The following is a 21,738-nucleotide window of genomic DNA, read 5'->3' on the forward strand; positions in this document are numbered from 1 at the left end:
ATTCAACATTACATACCTGTCGCATGTCATCATTTGGTGATTCAAGTTGTTCTACCAACGCCAACATAAAGTCCTTAAACGAACAGAGCAACGATTTGTTGTTTCCGTCGCCAAATGTTAGGTTGGTCAAGGTCATTCCGGCATATTTCCTCATCGTCAGGCACGTGTTATCATCAGTTCTGCTCCCGTGCGCCGCCTGGTCGCCGCTCACCAGGGCGGCGAGTGCTTGTAGTCCGCCTAACTGGCACACAACATGCCTATGTTCTTCATCGAAAGATAGCTTCATCAAAGCGGCCACGCTTTGACTCGGATGCTTCGTCGCATCATCCTCTATAACCTCCTTACCCTCTTTCCTAGCTTCGACGACGTCTTCTAAAACGTAACAGTATTCTCTAACTTGTTCTAGTAATCGCCAAACTCTCGCCTCTCGTCTACCCGCTTTGTCATCTGTTTGCGTGTGAATAATATTTCTTAACGCTTTCGCGGCGCGGTCTCGCGTGTCCCTTGCCACCTTAGAATGAATCAGCTGCACCAGTAACGGTATACAACCGGCTTGTCTCATCGCGATGCAGCTTTCTACTGACCGACTCATGTCTAAAAGGGGTGCACTCAAATCTGCGTTGTTTTCGGGCGACAAACTCAAAAGAGAAATCAGTGAAAATACGCAGTCCATCTTATTGTCTAAATTGGATGACGGTCTAGGACAATCGTTTGAGCCGTTGCTGGAGAAGCTTCGAACGCTCGACGAATCGTGACCTGTCCAGACGTCGCGTTCCCCTGGCCAGGTCCCCCGGTAGAGTTGGGAAGCCCTTTTGTCACGCTCACTGGAACGCGCCACACTCTCCAACCCATAGTGCAAGGTGCTTCTATAACTTGTCCTATGTGGGCGATCTTCGTGAGAGGAATAAGTAGAGGTTTGAGGTTTGGCCGGCCTCTTCGGGAGAGCGCCGACTTTCTTTTGTGCTAAATTATCATCGCCATCGACTTCATCGTCTAAGAAATTCGGATTGGTTATGTCGCTGCGTTCGTCAAACTCGTCGGGCGAGGGCGAATGGTCGAGGAAGTGCGGTTTGGGAATGCGGCATTCGATGTTCGATTTGGACGGCGGCTGGTAGTCTTCGTCGAGGAAGTGCGGCCGGCGTGGGAGAGGGTCAGGCTCCAGGGTCTCCAGCTCAAGGGTGAGGTCCCGAGAGCGCGCCTTGTCTGTACTTTTTGGAGGGACATGTTTCGTTGAGGGTTTGGCATCTTTTGGGTTCTGTAAGCGGCGCGCATCAGGGGACAGCGGAGAGGCATCCAGGGGCCCGCGGGGAGGTTCGCTCGAGGTGGATGGGGTGCAGTCTTCGCTGGCGGAGGGTCCGGAGTCAGTTAACGGCGAATTCGATGAGTCCATACTGCTCCAGGGATCAACCATCACTTCGTTCTCCAACTGCAACAAGCGGGGAGAAAGCAATTTAAAGGTTGGTCGTTTATGGTCAACGGAGTCAAGGTTAAGGACTGTGAGTGTCGTGAGGTAATCAACTAGAGACGAGTGCCCGAAATGAGCAAGCGTAGTTAATCGCCCGGTCAAGGCTGGCCGGTAACACATGCATGTTATTATTACTGTCTCTGTGCCTGTTAAAACAAAATTAATTCATAATTGTCCAGATAATGTGCACAGTGCCAATTGCCGCGTATTCGTTGCGATTGGGTTTGTTTTTTAAATATGCCGTTACATAATATCATGATTCAAGTACCTTGTAGCGGTGTCAAGCTGTGCATTCTAATATGACAACATTGTCACCAAATGAGTCATTGTTTTCAGGAAAAAGCTGAATCGGAGGAAATCATATACATTCTTCGACGGCTAGGCAACGTTTTTGGAAATAATTTACATCTATTCTTACAAAACTCAATTCTAATTCTGTAAGTGGAAAATTGAATATAATTTTAGTTTGCTCACGGTTAACAATTATTTTAATTGCAGGCCGAGAAAAGCACGCTCTGTATGAGTCAGTAGTACAATGTGTTACGAACATTACGTAAGTCATCGCCCCGTTCATTAGCCGGTCCCCGTGGATGTGTGAGCCGCATGACACATGTGCCCGTGACATGGGATTGATTAAACGAGGCTAAAGCTGCGAGGGGAACTATACCGATTATTTTGACGATGTTATTAAACTTATATGAACTATTAAACTAACATTGCCTCTTTTGTTTTACTACGAGTAGAAATTGAACTTATAAATTCTGCTGAAACTTTTTCCAAACTAACTCAGACAAGAACTGATAAGTTTTTATTACCTCATTGATCCGATGGGGGATTGCCTAATCGCACATAGCCACACAGCTTTAACGAGACTCAAGACAAAAATAATGAATACGTGACAATAAGCACCTCGAATTATGTATACAAATTAGAAGTCATTACCACTATTGTCTGTCACTAGACAATAATAATGAGACAAGTTGTTTACACGATAACAGAATCAGTCAAGTCCGACTAATGTTAAACATCTCGTTAACCAAATAAGCGTTTAGTTATTCAATTACAATATTATCATTTAGTCCAATGCATTCGATTTTATGTAACGATCGGTACTTATTCGTTAATTTCCTTCACGTGGAACAATTATTCGGAAACAGCCGATTCCCGTGCTGAATGGACAATGGCCGGCGGTCACAAACAATAGGCCGTCTGGGGGACTTTAGTCATGCCCATTCGTTTTATCAGATCTGCATTTCACGTCACCTTCACGAAGGTTGACGCCCCCAAACTTGAGAGTTGAGACGCCTGAATTAAGCTCTGAATATACATAGGCTCATAACGCTACGAGTTGCATTGCACATGATGTTTCACAAACAAATTGGTCCTTCGAAATGCAAACACAAGCTAGTACTTATGTACATTACATAATACACAAGCTTAATCTAGCAGTACAATTTCATCAAAATATCGATACAGAATCATACTTCGAAACAACTAGAAACAATTATTAGTAAAGCAGATTGCTATCAGTTAAAAACATGGCGGCAGTTGTTAATTAACTATTTAATAAGAAACTTTCGAAAGTGATTACACTTGGATATAAATATTATTTCGAACGTTAAATGACCGTAGCGAATATCTAAATAGCTCAATTTAAATGTAGAACAGAATCCTAACAGCTTCGTAGCTATAATAAATATTATTACCACAGAGTAAGAAATTACAGAGAAAAAACTATATTATTATGGGCTCTCTTGGCATAGGTCATATGGATGTACCGAGGCGACGTTTTAGGGAGAGAACAAAATTCGAATGTTCTGGTCAACCAAAGTTGTGTGTCATCAGGGATGACGTAATTTCCAACCAGGACCCATCACTAGTAAGCAATCGCTCGCGCCTAAGCGAAAAAATATTACAAGAATAAACAACCAAACATTTCTTCTGTACGTTGTCTACTCTGGAGTAATACAGTTATATGTCCCTAATTACACACTAGACTTACCAAATCGCTATCATTAGAGGCGGTAACGTCATCAAGAGGGTTCCCGTTTTCCATGTCCACACCGGAGTCATTGGGGTCGCCGATCCTCCTCCTGGCCTCCTTCCTAGCTAGCTCTTGGAAGTTATTCCTGATGGGGTTAAAGTTCATCCGCAGATCGGTGGTGAAGTCATCGTAAAGTTTGAACTGGTTCGCGTTGAACTCTGTGTCGTTGTCGAGGACACAGTCCAGTGTGGACATCTTGGGACGCTCAGAGTCTTTGCTTGTGTACGTCACTTTGTAATAATCCCGAGAACTCATCTTGTTGCACTGATTGCTTTATTAAAATAGGCGATTTGTTTGCATTGTTTTGTGTTTTGGTTGCTAGAAGCTGGTTAACTGTGAATTGAGTGAAATTAGACGCTAGCAGTGGAGGCCAAACCGTACTCAAAGTAGGCAATATGCACGTAGGTGTATTGGATACCGTCACAATTCGTTGCAGTGAACTGTTTTGATCTAGCGCAGCTGTTTTTGCAACAAACAAACCGTAAGAACCTAAAGCGTTGCGAAAATAAACCCCAGATCGCTTTATATTATCTTGCTCTAGAATACATTGAAAAATAGGTCGGCAATAAACAAAATTATATTTAGTTACACCGGCCGAAGGGTTCTTACGGGTGATACGAATTTTAAATTTATTACACGCAGTAACTATTCTCCTTTTGGAACAATGCCAGTGGCTAGTGAAAAATTGCGAAATATTATGAGTTTAAATTTTTACTGAGCTTTTAAAAAATAATAAGCAGACGGCGCTTATCCGAAATTTATGAATGAAAACGTTAGTGCAGTAGACGTTAGCGGCGCTGACGCATTCATGAGAAAAGTTTGTTTTAAAGCAATTGTAAATAAAACAAGTCGAAAGTTGGTACAAAAGACATGTCACATGTTGCATAACTGGGGGAATTAAGACCCGCGCCACATGGTGAACACGTTACCCGGCTATTGCAGAGTAAGACCGAAATACATCATTACACACGACGCTCATCGTAAACGCGTCTGATATAAATAATAACTTACTGGACGTGTACAAGGTTAGGTATTTTTATGTGATACTAGCTGACCCGGCGAACTTTGTTCCGCCTTAATGGCAATAAATAACGGGATAAAAAGTATCCTATGTCCTTCTCCTGGCTCTAAACTACCTCCCTGACAATTTTCAGCTAAATCGGTTCAGCCGATCTTGAGTTATAAGTGGAGTAACTAACACGACTTTCTTTTATAATATAGATAAAATAGACTGGTATCAGATATAGAAGGGTTAGTTTGTAAACTTAGCCGCGGGACGTGCCGCAAAGTCAAAGGTGGCGCGTCTTTTATGCTCCGTCTAGTTATTTCAGGTCTCTTGACCCGCATCGCGAGGGCACTTTGACGACGTTTCGATGGCCCTCTTGCTCTTGACTTTGAAGCTTCTTAACGTCGGAACAGTTTTCATTTAACAACAATATTCCAGCGAAATTAGTTTGCATTTGTAGACCGCAATGATTGTGTCATTAACGTAGAATAGATTGAGCTAGATAAAGATAGCACAGATGAATTAGGGACAACGAAAATGAGTCAGCAACGTCTTCATCGAGTGTAATAATCGTGTGTGGCGCTACCAATTAGGTCGCCTTAGACGGGCTCTAGTGTTAGTGATGTTAGTGTCATTGAACTGTTACGCAAATATGAGGTAGGTATGAAAAGGTTACGTTTACGTACGCTCCGCGGCGCGGGTGCGGCGTAGGTCCACAGTAGGTCGTTCCGGATTTAGGACATCCTGACCGCAGCCGCGGTTGGCTGTATGTAAGTGATGCTTTCACAGCTTTTACGGACAGTTGGATGGCGTGCAACTATGCTGCCACGAAGTTTTAAGTGGGCTTGGGTATTGCATCGGCTTCCCTACTATATTACGACAGATGTGTGGGATTAAGTTAGCTACCCACGCTATTCGGTTTTCTAGAGAACGTTAAAAGAAATAATCTGGAAAAATTATACTAGATTTACTATGCTTTACTGCGCTTCGCTAAAATGTTCATGTTAAGCCAAAATAGTATCACATAGAAAAAGATATCGCGTGCGAACAAGAATATACGGCACATGTCTTTTCTGCTTTTATCGTCAAAATTATCAGCTGCTAAAACTTTTTGATTTATTATGTTTCAGCTTTACTTTGTATTCGACTTTCGTGCGATTGTCTTGTTAAATTCGAATAAGAAAAATGTGGTTACGTGGACTATTTCTAACGGAGTAATATCTCATTTTTGTTGGGAGGACGGTTTTGGAGCGGTGACAAAACCCTTGTTGTGCAGGAAGTTCGTCGGTATAAATAGAGTTATGTTTTTGAACGCGCTAACTGAACCGTTCAGGACGTGATCGCTTTATGGTATTATGGATAACCTCGGCGCTGTAGAGATTCATAAGGATTACTGTGGATAGAGGAACTTATGTAACACTGGATCGTTATTTCCAATAATCCCAAAGTAAACAGCATGGTAGAGAAATTAAGACTCTTATGTCGTGTTTTCATATCTTAACTTATTAATACCTAGTTAAGAGATAAGTACACAAAACAGATTTCATGACCGCGGTGTAGATAGCATAACATTGTCTGGCAGACACTACCAAAGTACTGACGTCACTGAGCTTCAAACACCAGACAAATAGGTTAACTACCAGATACTTTTGGTTATGAAGCATGAAGGCTGATAGAAACGAAGCTCAACACACATTTGAGAAATTACGCACACTTTTATCGATGCATAAAAAGCGAGACCAAACAACGGTAGGTATAGTCAGCGTCAAATAGTTCATGACATCCAAAGTAGCCAAAACGTTCGCAACACGTCTTACACCCGTATTCACAAACGATGCTTGCTTAAGTGACGCAGCAAATCAAACGCACAGCGTTGAATAGAGCTCTGTGATTGGTTCGTGTATGACCCTGTGCGTCCACGCGCACTGTGAGACCTCTAAATAATGTTTGTGAATACGGGCGTTTGTTACGCTTGTGTTGTCAACTTTTTGCCCACTTTGGGTGCCACAAACTTTTTGACGCTGACTGTACTACCTACTACTAAAGATTTTACCGATGTGGCGGCAAAAATTACTCGAATCCAAACCGGCCATTATAAAAGCAGAAACAAGCCATCTCCAGCCATTAGCCGTACGAAAGCAAAGCCGGCACTTACAGTGAAAGTGCATGGAATTCGCGAAGCACCCGGCTGTCAGCGCAACTGGAGTGAGACGCGGCGTCATGGTGATGGATGGCATATTGTGCTCAGCCACCATGCGATATTAGTTAATACAACATCTTTGTTAAGTCCAATTTGTGAGAAATTATGTGAAGGGCAGAAGAATTGGGTAATCTTGTTAATTAGGAGCGATAAACTTCAAAGAAATCTCAACATTTTATTACACTTTATCTGTTGATCGCTTACAAATGTTTCATCGGAGACTCATCTAAAAGATCATACTTATTTGTCACCAGTACGTAATTACAAAAAAGGGTTGTGTGATGCAATTTGACAGTAAGAAGACGAAATATGTTTATTACATATTTTATAGGCACTATACACAGCCAATCATAGAAAATTTCATTCAGTTAAATAAATACATTAAAGAAATAGACGTTCAATAACGAAGCCGAACCAATACAGAAAACCAATTTCAGTCTCACAAGCGAAACAATAAGGCACTTTCTGCAGCGTAAAATGAAATAGGTATCAATTAAGTTCGAATAAAAGAACAGAAAACAATGCAGCTTGCACTTTGGCATCCAACCAAGGAAAGTTAAAACGGATAGACTTATAAATGGAAATGAAATTGTTAAATATGGCTGAACTTGGTTTAAAATCGACCTTACTTATAAATAACGCTATTATTTAACGCAATAAACATTCACGAGTTGTTTACAAAGCTTGTCCATATTCGGAGATAATTACGTCCTTAACCAAGGATTTGGATAATGTTGACACGAAGACCTTTAAGGCGACAGCAAATTATTGCACGTGAAGTATGTAGTGACAGGAGTGAAGAATGATCATGGGCACCTTGTCAGGTCGTATCCGGACACTTGCGCGAAAGACTGATAAGTTTTTAGTTTAGGCAAGCTTTGTTGCCGACTTTGTCTTTCGCGCAAACATCCATTCGGGCTGGCTGGTGTCCGTGCCGCACAAATGGCTTTCTGCAAGCGTTTTCTGACAGTCGTTTCTCCATTGGAATGATCACCAACAGGACGTTTCGTTTTTGAGAGATTCATGGACATAATGTTTTACATATGGACGTTTCGCGCGCGGATTCGCTCAAGTATCTTTCACGCATGTGTAGAAGAACCTTGTCGGTTAGGTCACCATTGTGATTGAGCAGGCATTGTACTTATAGCTCGTGAGGGGAAAGTGAATTGCATGGTGATGTGATGGTATAAGCTTGCGTGAATCAATCGTAACAATGAGTGACATAATAGAGCACCGTGCTGGTGTTGTTAGATGAAGAAGAAACTCCGTCATGCAAATTGTTTTTTGGAATACATGTCAATATTGATTAATCCTTCAAGCTCCGCGAATCTAGACACAATAGATAATCAATTGTTATGACATTAATTAATGCCGCCTGGGACTCAATCGGTTAAATTCAATGAAAATATTTGATTACACAATTTTATTCTTTTTCGTTCTCCGGGGTATAATACTTGTCTGTATTTTTTAAATTAAATTACCTACTACGAACGAACACAACTTGAATTCTCAGGACCTTGCAAAACAGGTTCAAACTGTAATATTGATATGTTACATGCAAACAATACGCATAGTTTCTCAAAGATGAAAGAAACCGCACAATCAAGTTCATCAGTTATTTTATAGACACGAATTGCAAACAATAAAAATTGTAGAAAAGAATTTGGACGTACAAAATCCACAATGTTGTCATGGAATCTACTGGGAGAAAATTTCGCTGCATCATTTGCCGTCCGCATACGCGTATGATGCCGCGCGGGTCAGTGCATCGAGCTGCAATGCGGCACCGATCGCATTCTTGGCGACAGCCGGCCTTGGCGGCGCTCGGGATGCACCGTGCACGACAAAAATTATCTTCTACTGTATTGGAATTGAAAAAAGATACGGAGTATATGATACGTGACCGAATTTTGGAGAATTTAGCAGTATTTACGAAAAAAATTGGGCCGTATTTGGCACAAAACAACGCTCAAAACTCATTAATGTTCTCAGAGAGTTTCTGCCCAAAACCGATCAAAAGTTTCAATCAAGTTTTGTATAACGCACTTAGCTTTATGTAATTGAAATTGCGATCGATACTAAAAGTTAGTTAAAACTGTTGGATAAGATTTGAATCTAAAACGATAAAATTAACGCTTCTAACTTATTAATTACTAAACATTGTAAGTAATATTACGACGTAACGTTAGACGTCAACGCTAGAAGCCTTTCAAACGCTACAAAATTCTTCTAGTCCAAATAGATTAAACTTAGTGATTTACTGGTATATAATTCTGCGGTAATGATTGCGAATCCATCAGATCACTAACATTGTTATGATCGTTTGGATTTAAAGAGAAGACAAGATAATTAATAGCTTGATACCGACCGAGAGAAATGGGACGCGACACACGAACATTCCACCGACAAGTTGGTATTTGGAGTGACAAATCGTTTCGCACGTGCTAAATACCACATGGTCAGAGATAATGTAATGTAGATTAACAAAATCTAATAAAACTGAATGGCCCTGGATATAAATAAAAGTATACGACTCTTATACCAGTAACTAGCGTCAGAAGAATTANACGAGTTACGGCGATGATATGTTGGTCCGAGTATGCGCAGTAATTAAATTTTACGAGTTTGATACGAGGCTATCGATGGCCGAAAGCAAAAGAATGCGATGATAAAATTTCACGTAACATTTTAAGCTCGTGCATGATAACACGAGCAAAAATATAGAGCAATTATTTATTATGCTACCATCAAAAAATTCCTTCTAAATATTGATAAGGATCGTAAAGTAAATAACAACAAACGAAGGGAGAACAAAACAAAGAGATAAACATGAGGAATGAAGAGCGTGTCACTAACAATAAGATCGTTGAACCTAATTACGTAACAGCTGTGGAAATGGTAACGAATGCAATTACTATTAATTAGCTAGGCGACACGAAAGGGAAAAAACGCCGCGGAACGAAAAATGTAATAGAAAGTGACTTCATACAGTGACGAGCCAACGTGCATTAGAATAATTACAACGTACGCATATCGCAGAGACCATTAAAACAAACGTGTTGTAAGATTAAAAGAGTTGTAAAAACTGAGCGTACTAGGGAAAATTAACGTCACACGCCTTACCTAATAAGACATAACATAGAGTTACGAAAACAAATGAAGGAACAGAATGTGCCACACAATACATAATTGAGTTAAAAACAACAATGAGCACACGTAATACACGTGAGTAATGACTTTATTTGGGTTTTTGTCGTGAACTTCCACCTAAAGATATTGAATAATACTGTTCTGGTTTCTGAACATGTCAACATTACACATCGTGAAGCAGTTTTTGTTTCAGAAACTTTATGAATGGTTCCGCAACTGACGACATCAAATAAATAGTACTACGGTTACTACTAAAAACAAATGCATAAAAAACACTTCCCACGCAAGAATCTATGCTAGCAATGTAGGAACTATCTCACGTTCGCGTTTTTAACTGTAAAAAAAAACAGCTTTTAATGTCAGATTAATATCAAAATAACATGCCGGTAAAAAACGAAAGTAAATAAATTCATCATTTCTATTAAGTTGTTTTTACATTAAATTGTCAAGATAAAAAATGCGAGAGCCAATTATAAACATTAATCAACGCGACATGACAGTGATGCTGTAAAACGTAAATGTGATGCAAAAAACTCTATTAGAAAACAATACATAACAAAAAACGTAAAACGCAAGCTAGCAGACGAATAAATGAGTTCGTCTCGAGATAATTGCAATTTGCAGATGCGATAGGAAAGTGAGAGTGGTGATATACATCACGACCTCTCGCCAGTTGTTCGGAGCCATAGATCAGTTTGTGCTTACGTAAGCATAGACAAATACCAAGCATTGGATTCCATTCGGTTGCGTCAGGTGACTTCTGAATCTGGAGTACATACATTATGCAGTCACAATGAGTCGTTACATTGATAAATATCATTTTTTTGGCATATTCAGTTTATACAACAATGACGGTTCATCACGCGATTCCCACGAGGGTTGCATTTAATTTATAAATTACATTGCTCTTGTGAATACATGGTACAGGAAGTTTTGTCAAACATAATACATTGGTTCCGTATTACTTACACATGCCATTCATTACGAACATACTGCAAAAACATACGTTTCCATTATCTGTAAATGTAATGAGAAACTGCAGTTTACTTAAAGCAATAGCAAATATTTGTAAAACCATGTAATCAGAAGACAATTTTTAAATGCAAATCTATGGTAAATCTTATCTCATCAATGGGAGGTAACCTAAGGCATTTCCCAAGGATATTTTCCACCGAATTAACCTTAGCGCTATTAAAGATTTCAACCCGTGACTCCGCATGTTTCGTAGAGGGGAAGTGTTTGGCAATTTCCCGCTAGAAGAGGTCAAGAGCTTTGATGGTGATCATGATGAGGCGTGAAGTCAGGAAGGAAACGGTGACCTGGCTGACGGGCCTTCGGAAGTGGTTGAAGATATTGCCTTAATGGACTACCTGAACGAAAACAAAATTTATTGCATGAAAAGCTGATCAGTCACTATTGCTCAGCGGACAGCGGTATAACAGAGTAGTGTACTTTACAGTCGTTTTTATTTTCAAAACAAAGCCTGTCGATTGGTTGTCAGTCGTAACATTGATATGCAAATATCAATAAAAAGACAACAGGCGGCGCAAGCTTCCAATATGGCATCGAAGATTTCAATGTTGAATATAAATTAGCCGCGTAGGCAGACAACAACAATGTAATGCTGCAGCAGGATACCAAAAGCGTTTAAATGGGAGATGAAATTCCCAGTGTGGGTGGCCAAGATTAGAGGAACTTTGACGTTACGCCATTAACTAAATGGAACGGATTAAAGGGCTATTATGCTATTCGGGCTAAATGTTAGTTTAAGTAAAACAGGAAAGTAGTAACAGAGCTGCTAATGTCATATAAAACTATTTTCTATCCCATTAAATTAGACAAAGCAAGATTACAGACAATTGAAATAAATTGCTATAATTTTTCAAATGCGAGCGATCTAAAACAATTCGTTCCGTAGAATTGGTTATATCGATCAGTGAAAGTTAAGTTATTATGTCAGCATAAAAAAATGCAGCGGATAATGATAATATCTGAGACAGGCATCTCAAGTTCCCCAATGAACGTTCGTGTGATGTTGTTGGATGTTGTGAACACAAGCATCTGAAATGTTTGATTTAATGAATTGTTTAATTAACTCGTTTCAGAATCGCAGACATACAATTGACAGTCCGAGTTATAAGAGAAATAACAGACGGGTTTTCAACTCTTCAGATAATTTCTGGACGTGTTTTCGCAGCGTTGAAGTTTGTAACTACTTTTCAATGTCACAATTTCGAGTGCATGTGCATATTCCTGGCACAAAAAGAGCGAGCTGAAACCGGTCGCGCTCGCCCACTGACTGGCTGACTCACTCCAGGTAAGTGGCTCGTGATGTAATCGGAAAGGTCGGCAGACACAGGACAGACAGGCGTTGCAGCAATGTTGGGCGAGATCATGGTGCTAGCGATGATGAAAGTAGTAATTTAGAAGATATTGTTTCTATTAGGATTAAGGTCTAATTACAGTGAATAAAGTATTGACATATCTCTGTGTTCGAGACATGAATTCTTTACAGTAGTTCATGAATATTTACAGAAGTATATACGAGTAAAACACTGAGTATTTTAAACAATGCCAGTAATACCTGTATCATGACGAATGTGCAAACATCAAAACATGCATTCAAGAGAGTGGTTTACCATTTATGTAGAAGTATTAATGAGTTTGTGAGCAAAAGACTGAACAGTATCACCATTGTTATACGAATTGAGTCAGACATTCTTCTTAGAATTTTTACTTTATGAATTTGACAAATTACCAGAATCATTTTTGCTTAAACATCTGTACAGACAGATGAGATAATGTAAGCATTCCTTTATATTTACGTAACCATTTTGTTCATATTGAGGGTAAAATCTAGCTGTTGGTTTATGTTCTGGACTTGTGGAGAAAGATCTAAATCACAATTTAAAATAGGGCTAGTTAGACCTGATATTCCGCGATAGATCTAGGCCTCCCATCACTCCAGTCCCCCCGGCTTATCTATCACGCTAACAGCGCCAAGACAATTGCTCTAATCTGATGGCTTGAGTCGTGACACACTTTACATCGACGATATACTGGCCACAGCTACTTTCTGAATTCTGATACAAGCGGCGACTTTGCTGAATGATAAGCAGCTACAAGCTTATACGACAATGAGACATAAGAAGAAATAAATTATTATATTATCAGTAATCACTGCTTCTTTAAATCATTACTAAGCAGAAGTAACGATACTAAATATTTATTTTCTTACACTGGATTTCAATGAGCTTGTCGACAGGCAAGATTGATTTATTAAAACAGAATATTTATCACTTCATGTATAATATTAATCTTGTCTTGTCACTGTTGAGAATAATTGCTTTTATTTTTGCATAATAACATTGGTTTATATTTATAAACCAAAAGATATTATTGTACATTTTATTTAAACTCGAGTAATCTAAGACTTGAGAGCCAGATCACAGCTTTTCTCTTTACTGATAGATTTTGAGTTCCCTGCAGATAAATCTTTATGCTAGTTCTAGAGAAATATCGTTCTTCACTTCCCTAGAAGTCTGTGATTGATTTTCGAGAACTCTGCAGTTATTTATGTAAAGAATAAAGAAGATTATGGAGAAGTCTCAAGAGGGTCATTATTGTGCTCAATTCCTATATGGATAATCATATGTGTGTCCTAGAAAAGTGTTCTAGTGATCTATAGCCGTCCAACTAAGATAATAATGAGTCAGCGCACGCGCAGGGCAGACGCGCGGCCGCCATTTGCCGCGATCACCTGCGCGTGATTCACCGGCGCCTGATTGTGCCTGATTGTTGGCGGGCTTTTAAAAGTTCTGCTCTAATGGACTTTATAAGCGTTATTATTTGATATGAAAACGTGAATATGAGCCACACTTGATTAATGGACAGATTGGATGGTTACAAAATTGAATTAGGCAATAATTATCCTGAAAACTTAGCGGTAACATCAGTAAAAAGAATCGTGATTTTTTTTTAAATTGCAATGCTCTCTCAGAGGTCAGAGCAGTCGCCTGGCAAGCGAAGAGTCGTGGGTACCACCTTAGGCAATCAATTTTTTCAAGATAATAGAGAAAAATGCAAGTTTCAATGCTTTTAGACAAGACAAGAAAAGAAAATAAAGAGACAAAAATGACAAAATTACCTACGTTTGTAAGTCACATTATGTTGAATTTTTCTGTTTCCAGTATTGTTCGGGTAGCTTCTGTCAAGGTTAATGGACTCTAATTTGTTTCACGACTCGAATTCGTATATGTCAAGCGTTGGTAGAAAACGCGCGTTTCGGTTGCTTCAATGTGCAATTATCACCCACACGCGCAACTTCGCAAGAGAAGGGAAATAATAAAAAAATCTTTGTTGAGACTTGTTTTCAGATTCCGTAATAGCAATAGTTTATTCGTTTGTTTCAGCTAAATCACGTGCCCGCATCAATCTTCACCAGATCGTCGGTCCATCTATTAGTAAGGCCTGACCACACTACGTCTTCCGGCCCTAATTAACAAGAAATAGTTAATTGCTGAGCAATAACTGATAATCCTGTCCTATGGAACTTGACACCAGAGGGTGAACCTTAACAGAGTGATAGAAAATAGCAGTGTACGGGAACGCAAGATATAAACATGACAATTATGTACAATAGCATTGAGCTAGTTATCACCATTACTCCAACCGCAATGTACCTACTTATCCTGTTAATTGTGTACAGACAATTAACTGTAGTACGGGCAATTGACGCTGCTCACTAGTTGCCACAACTCGGAGACCAGGCAATATGACCCGTATCACTATCATTCAATCTTGAGAAGGGTATTTAATTTAAGGCCAATATCTTAGTTCAGTTTGAGGTTAAAACAAATTAAAATTTTGATTTAAACTCCAGCATTGGTAAAAATTTAATCACAGGACACATTTGAATATTTAGATTAATTATGTACACAATCTTGAATCTGATCTTGAGTGTAGTTTTGTACCTACTAGAGTATCAAATATTATTTTATTCATCGAGATAGTGAGTGAGGTACAATAAAATGTGTCTTATGTTATAGAGAAGTGCAACTTATCTCACCAGCGTAGCTGCCATGTGAAGCTGTTTCATAATTTTATTAATTTTATCAACAATAAGGTTCAATTTAATTCTAAAGCTATTATTAATGCCATAAAGTTCAAACAGAGCAAGTCCAATGTGTAAATTATCCAGTAAAGGTAAAATCAAGACTAAGCACGTATTGTAACTACGGGCCCATGAGTCATAATCTAAATAAGTTTACCTACCGCCGGTCATTGCCCCCGGTAATAAGTCGGTAATTACTATATTTTCAGACGTAGGTCAAGACCGTGATGCGTTTACTTTCCACCGACGAAGAAAGTCCGCGTCTGACGAAACATTTGGCACGCACATAAACTGAGACAGACAACTCATTGTGCATTTCACTTAGTTATCATAATTGAAGTGTTTCACTATGATGATATAATTGTGGAATTATTTAACTAAACGTACCTATACTAAACCTGGAATGTAACATTGTTAGAAATAGTTTCGAAAACACTTGCATTTTCTTCAATACACTTTTTTAGCCATCGTGTAACCTTTTTTCCTTGTTATCTTTTCAGGATCATTAACTTCATCCCCCTTTCACCTTCTACTATACCTCCATTTTTACGGTCCGTTGTTTTCCCCATCAAGGTAGATTTGATATGATTTTTATGTGGATCACCCCATCATCATACCTGGTTAGTCCATGCCAGTAAAAAATTGCATTCATTTAGAAACAGACATAATAACAAACATTAACACCCAATTATGAATCTGCAGTAACATGGTGTGGTGTAATTTCATTCAGAATGTTGTCGAAACTTTATCATATTATACCTGTGACTAATTTTCATTAAAATTGTTTGGAAACTCATAACAAAACGAATAAATAATAATAATAATAATAAATAGTCTTTATTTCAGGCTTTTACATCCCATATCTTAATAATAAATTTCCAAAAAATGAAAATTGTAACGTTGCAGCGTTGGAGACAATAATTATAATTTACTTAGTAACCATAACCGTATTATAAACAGTATAACGTCCGCATTTATAATAGTATCGATTAAATATTCCGCTCTACACGACTCTAGCTAGTGCATATTTCCTTTCAGCTTGAAACGGTTTGCGAACGTCATAAGTCTTCACGTTACGGCTTCCCATACATTTGCATGCATAGTATACATTATATTGTGATTTACACGTAATAGATATTGAAGGTTTTGCTAAACGGTACAATTTTCTACTATGTTACATACATTTTAAATAGCGACTAGTCGTCTGGTAAAATTCAAACATTCAGGAATTCTCATGTTTGATTGTTAGTAATTGGCAAAATGATAATATGTTTTATGACAGTAATTTAATTTAAAATTATGATGTTACAATAAAATAGGAAATGGAAACTTTTTAAATACTCTGAATACAGGAAGTAATACAGATGTGCTGTATAAAATAAGTATCAAATATGTATTATGTAAATTGTAAATATTTAGTAGCATGTGATATCACAAATGATATGCAACTGCAAGGTCTACCTTGAGGAATGTGTGCTTTACTTATCATTTTGCAAAATTTCGCACTTTTATTCTACAGATTTAGAACAGAGGAACAAAATGTATTTTAGTCTGTTGCCATTGAGAGTGCATTAGAAGATACATTTACAGTTTTATAGTCACGCACTTGACAACTGACAAGTACAGTAATATCTCGTTTTGTTTGTACTGCGCTGTCATGTCAACAATAGACCATAGACGCGTGCGCATACAGCGGCATGCCGGTCGTTACCTATCGTAGTCTTATTGCTATAGTTTGCGAGATATTAACCTTAATGCTATCTGCTCGGGTTTCTTAGCGGCTTTCAGCTGCAACACAGAAACGTCGATTTCACCGGGTGATGTAAAGAGAAATGCACTAATAAATCAAGATATCACTGGCTTTAGAAAACTTTTAAGACTGGAAAGTATAGTGCTCTTAAGAGTAGGCGCACACCGTTGATTTTTCGTCGGCCGATAGTTCAGTCGGGTAGTTGATCAGTATGGGCATGTATGGGAGTGCGCACACTACGCCGATTCAATTTGGCCGATTCTTCATACAATTTAAAATCGGGTACAACTATCGGCCAACTGAAAATCAACGGTGTGCGCCTACTCTAAGATTCCGCGGTAACGGTCGAGCCAAATGCCCGTCAGTGGCGAGCATTCCGAGATAGGCTCTTGTAGTGACTATTTACACATTCTTCATCAAGTAACACCGTTGCAGCGTTTACCGTGTAGACATTGCTTAATTGCTATGCATCGCGCCCTCCTGTCACTTTAATAAACAGTTCATTCTACCCATTATCATAATTGTCAAAGAAGGTTTTAAAATGGCCTTAGTGACTCAAAACTCACATTATATTCAAAGTTAACTTTATATTGCAGGCTTGTTATAAATATAACGTTGTGGAAATCATTGGGGGAGCTCTATGTTCAGCAGTGGACGTCCTATGGCTGAAATGATGATGATGATTAATATAACGTAACGTTAACTAGGTTTGATGGCTGCCTCTGGTGGTTAATACTTGTAAATGAGCGATATCAAAACATGTGGCAGCTTACAATGACCCTGATTAGAACTATAAAAGCATACTAGAAAGAGTTGCAGAACAGCCCTTTGGTAATTAATACTTTGTGAAAACATTTCTGCAAAAACCTTCGAAAATTCAACAGCTGTTATTTTATCAGCAATAAAGGTGAACTTAATTGTGTCAGTATTCAAGGAATGGACATAAAGTTGTGTCATCGAAATGTCGGTCCCGTCATGGAATTTTATCACAATGCCTTCTGGAATTTGCGGGAGGTTGCGCAAAGTTCAAAGGTCACATTTCACTTGAATATATTTTGGAATGAATACAATATTTATCTTTCAATATTCGAAGCTTTCAAGATAATGAATAACATGAGTCACAAAGGGAATAAGGACCTGCCAAGTTAGTTTATATTTCAAAGGATTCTTTTGAGGAGTATTATGAATGTGAAAGTGTTTAGGATCTTGGAGAAGAATAATAGGTTAAGTAGGTTTAACTGCAAACAAAATCTGGTGAAATGGGCGATGAGATTGTTTGGGATTCTCTTTTTTATCAAGTTTCAGAGATATGAAAATTCATAATGCTTTTGGTAAGAAGTAATGTTTTAGATTAGTTCAGACCGTATCTTGGGCCGTAGGGCACCCTTCAAAGACTATCTGTAAGAAGCTAGTAATCTCACACCAACTTAAGATCTAAAGGCCTTTGATTTTCCAACCGAAGACAATCGCTTGATCAAAGCATCGTGACGTTGATTAACAAATATTTGCACGAGCCAGGCATTGAACCCGCAGCTTGTTTGGTATTCCGCGGCCACACCTTCAAGGAATCGGGGACAACGGGCACATTAACATACTACGATAATTGCTTTTCAGGTACACTCAAAGTAGCCAAAAAGTTTGCTACGTCTTTTTCACAACTGAAATAAGGTTTTTGGTCACTTTGGGTGTCACAAACTATTTACTGACTGTACTAGGTGAGAAAGATGAGATTAGTTCAATGAAAACATGTATTGATATTGCAAACTAATAAATATACAAGTTAACTTTCGCATTTATAAAGATGTGTAACATGGCAATATGTGTGAAAATAACCGAAGAAAGACGTGGGAACGCTGAGATATTTCGGACTTGCAACGTTGAAATTGCTTCGTCATTAAATAGCTTGAGATTTGTAAGTGATGCTGATCTCTAAAGGTATATTCACATACTTCATCTTTATCTTAAAGGCCGGCAACGCACCTGTAACGCCCCTGGGTCTGCGGGTGTCTATGGGCGACGGTAATCACTTACCATCAGGTGATCCGTCTGCTCGTTTGCCTCCTATCACATAAAAAAAAAATACTGCGAGAGAAGGTCGTTCTCCTGCATTGGAGACTAAATGATCTGATGATGATGACTGACAAAGAACGCATGTTCGGCAAAATTCGCAATTTGACGAGAGGCTTGTTTATTTTCGTACTACGCCGAAAAAACTGAATTCTGTTTAACAACATCGCCGAATATAAGAAATGTAAGAAGCATAAGGATAATAAATTGTGCAATTATTGGGGGAGGCCTATATTCAGCAGTTGATGTTCTTTGATGATGTGTACGTAGAAAATCTATACTAATATTATAAATGCGAATGTAACTCTGTCTGTCTTGCTTTCACGCCTAAACAACTGAACCGATTTTGATGAAATTTGGCATAGAGATAGTTTGAGTCCCGGGAAAGGACATAGGATAGTTTTAATCCAATTTTTTGAAACAGAGACGCGCGCGATAAAGTTTTCTGTGACAGACAAAATTCCACGCGGGCGAAGTCGCGGGCGGCCGCTAGTTCATTATAAGTGCGTGTGCACTTCCAATAATTATAGTTGCATTTGGCATTTCTACATGTAAATTAAATTAATAGATTATTAGCTAATTAGGAAGTTAAAAGTGGTAATAAATTGCATTTAACTCGGTTGGTCGGTCACCGAGCAATAAATAAAACGTTATTTACAACGGGCTTTGAAGCGTGCAGGTGTTATAAGATGTATTGTTGTCTATCGATTACTTTGATCATTTCTGATGTCTCATAATAAGATATCTTCATCAATTCTTTTGCTATTTTTATGTGTTTAAAATTATGTTTTATTTTAATCTGTCAGAACTTAGAGCTATTTTATTTGGTAGCTTAGGTACTAGCTATTTTAAGAAACTTAGTAATTGTACATTAATATGGGTGCCACACAAGCTTAAGTTATCTAGTCATCGTGATACTAAGTTTTCTAAATATCTGATAATCTGACTGTCTTTAATAACAATGTTTTTTATTTACGTTTGCATTTTATAACTTAGAACGGATCATCTCTTTCTTATTAACAGCACAATGCTGTCTCAAACAACTCCAGTAGGTTATTTCTAAACATACGTTCAAATTACTAACTTAGTTACTGTTGTGACAACCACTGTTTAAAATAACGACCACCCATCAAAATTAGTCCAAGAATAAATCGCAGCGAACAAAAACTCTGTTCACGTCTTGACCGATTTAGAAATGCATCGATTAAAAAAATTGACTAACTGCCCGGGGTTTAGGAACTGAACTTTTCTGAACAAATTTTTAGTGAAACAAATGCATTATACACCTTCTCCGTTAGACTTAAAGACCATGGATTTGGAGTTTCAGAATTAGCTGGTGTTTTAAGAATGCGATTTTCAACTTTATCCTAAAGGCGTAAGCGTCATGTAAGGGGAGTGTTGGAAATAAACAATACAGTAAAAGTAGTTATAGTAAACATCCGGCAGTAAAACAGACGAGTTAATTTGACGGAGTGTCTTTTCTTGTTGGAACAGCTTTGAGCACGTTTCCGGATTTCTTTTGAGTAAAGGTGCTGAGATTTACAATTGCTTTAAGTGCTACAACTGAGTGCATTAAGCGACACTCGTGTTAGTTAAGTCAAGTTAGTTAACAGTTACGTTGATTACTAGACAATGGATATTTGAAACGAAAATGAAATTAAATAGAAAACAAGCACAGGAGTATTTTCACCACTGCAGCTCCTGTATAACGGTTAATACGGTAGTCCAGTCCATCAAAATAAGGCTATAATATTCTATTTAATTATATCTAAACAGATTGGTGATCTAATAATAGGTTTTGTGCCAAAAAAGCGTCTCCCACTTAGTAGTTGTGAGAACAGCTGGTGTCTCTGTGGTGTAAATATATTGCCCAAAAATATAGACGTTACAGAAACAGAAGATTTTAGTGTAACCAACAAAAGTAAGGTGCAGGTAATTGATAATTGGTCAATTAACTACAATTACCCGAATATTAGTGAATGTGGCCATGACACCAAACATTTCTTTCATGTGGATTAGGTAATTTATTTACGTCATGAAGATGTACAAGTGCTGAAATTATATCAATCCCAAAAGCTCCTTCTTAGTTTCTTAGAGCTTTTGGCAGAGATTCAGTAACTGTGCTCTGTGTATTTACATTGAATCATCATCAAATCGGCGATAGATAGTAAATTCGATCTAGCTAAAAAAACAGTTTCATTGGTACTATTTTAAACACTGAAGGCTACGTGTTTCCATTCATAAATCAGTCGATTTTACAGCTTAACGTAAAGTGAAAAAATACAAACAAACGTAATTATAACGGTACCAATAGGCTGGTGCAGTCTGCGTAAAACAAAGGCGCTGAGGCCTGAAATTGACTGATGTACCCACTGGACGGTCAGTCCTCCATGCTGCTCTTGCGCCGAATCGGTGGTGCGAAACGATTTCTACGCATTCCGCCGATAAACTGATAATTTATTCGATTAACCCCTATTTTTGCAATGCAAAAAGTTCACAAGCACTAATTTGTCACTGGTGATAACAGCACATAGTTTAAAATAATAATAAAAACAAAAACTAAAAGTTTATAAAGTTTGAAATTGAAATTTGAAAAAAGAACGCGTTCGGTATTTGAAAACGCGCGGGACGGAGCCGGTGTGCGCGGCCGCGTGTTGCGGAGACTGGCGCATACGCACTGAGGCGGCGCGCGCGCTGCGTCGACACACAACACCGACACCAGACACTGGTGGGATATTGTTTCGGTGCAAGATGATCGATGAGTTCATTTCAACCGCATTTGGTTAAAATTTGACGTAAATAGATTCTGACGGGATTGAGAAATGAGAAAATAAATCTCCGTTTCTTTCAATGGTTGTTNTTGTTCAGTTGCGAGTAGATACTTGCCTGATTTGAAATCAAGTGCAAATCAGATCTCAATTTTTTTGCTGTAGTTAGAAATTC

The 21,738-nt window shown here is 38.5% G+C and overlaps 1 protein-coding gene across 1 annotated transcript in view; it reads right to left on the minus strand.

Moving 5' to 3' along the window:
- Positions 1 to 21,738, minus strand: part of LOC114352794 (adenomatous polyposis coli protein) — a 46,146-nt gene that overhangs the window by 20,239 nt on the left and 4,169 nt on the right. The window contains 2 exon segments of the mRNA XM_028304526.1: positions 17 to 1,426; positions 3,468 to 3,842. Of these exon segments, the coding sequence (XP_028160327.1) occupies positions 17 to 1,426; positions 3,468 to 3,764 (1,707 nt within the window). The 5' untranslated portion in view covers positions 3,765 to 3,842.

Source organism: Ostrinia furnacalis, unplaced genomic scaffold, assembly GCF_004193835.3.
Source record: "Ostrinia furnacalis isolate ACB-3 unplaced genomic scaffold, ASM419383v2 OfSCF1453, whole genome shotgun sequence".
Classification (NCBI taxonomy): Eukaryota; Metazoa; Arthropoda; class Insecta; order Lepidoptera; family Crambidae; genus Ostrinia; species Ostrinia furnacalis.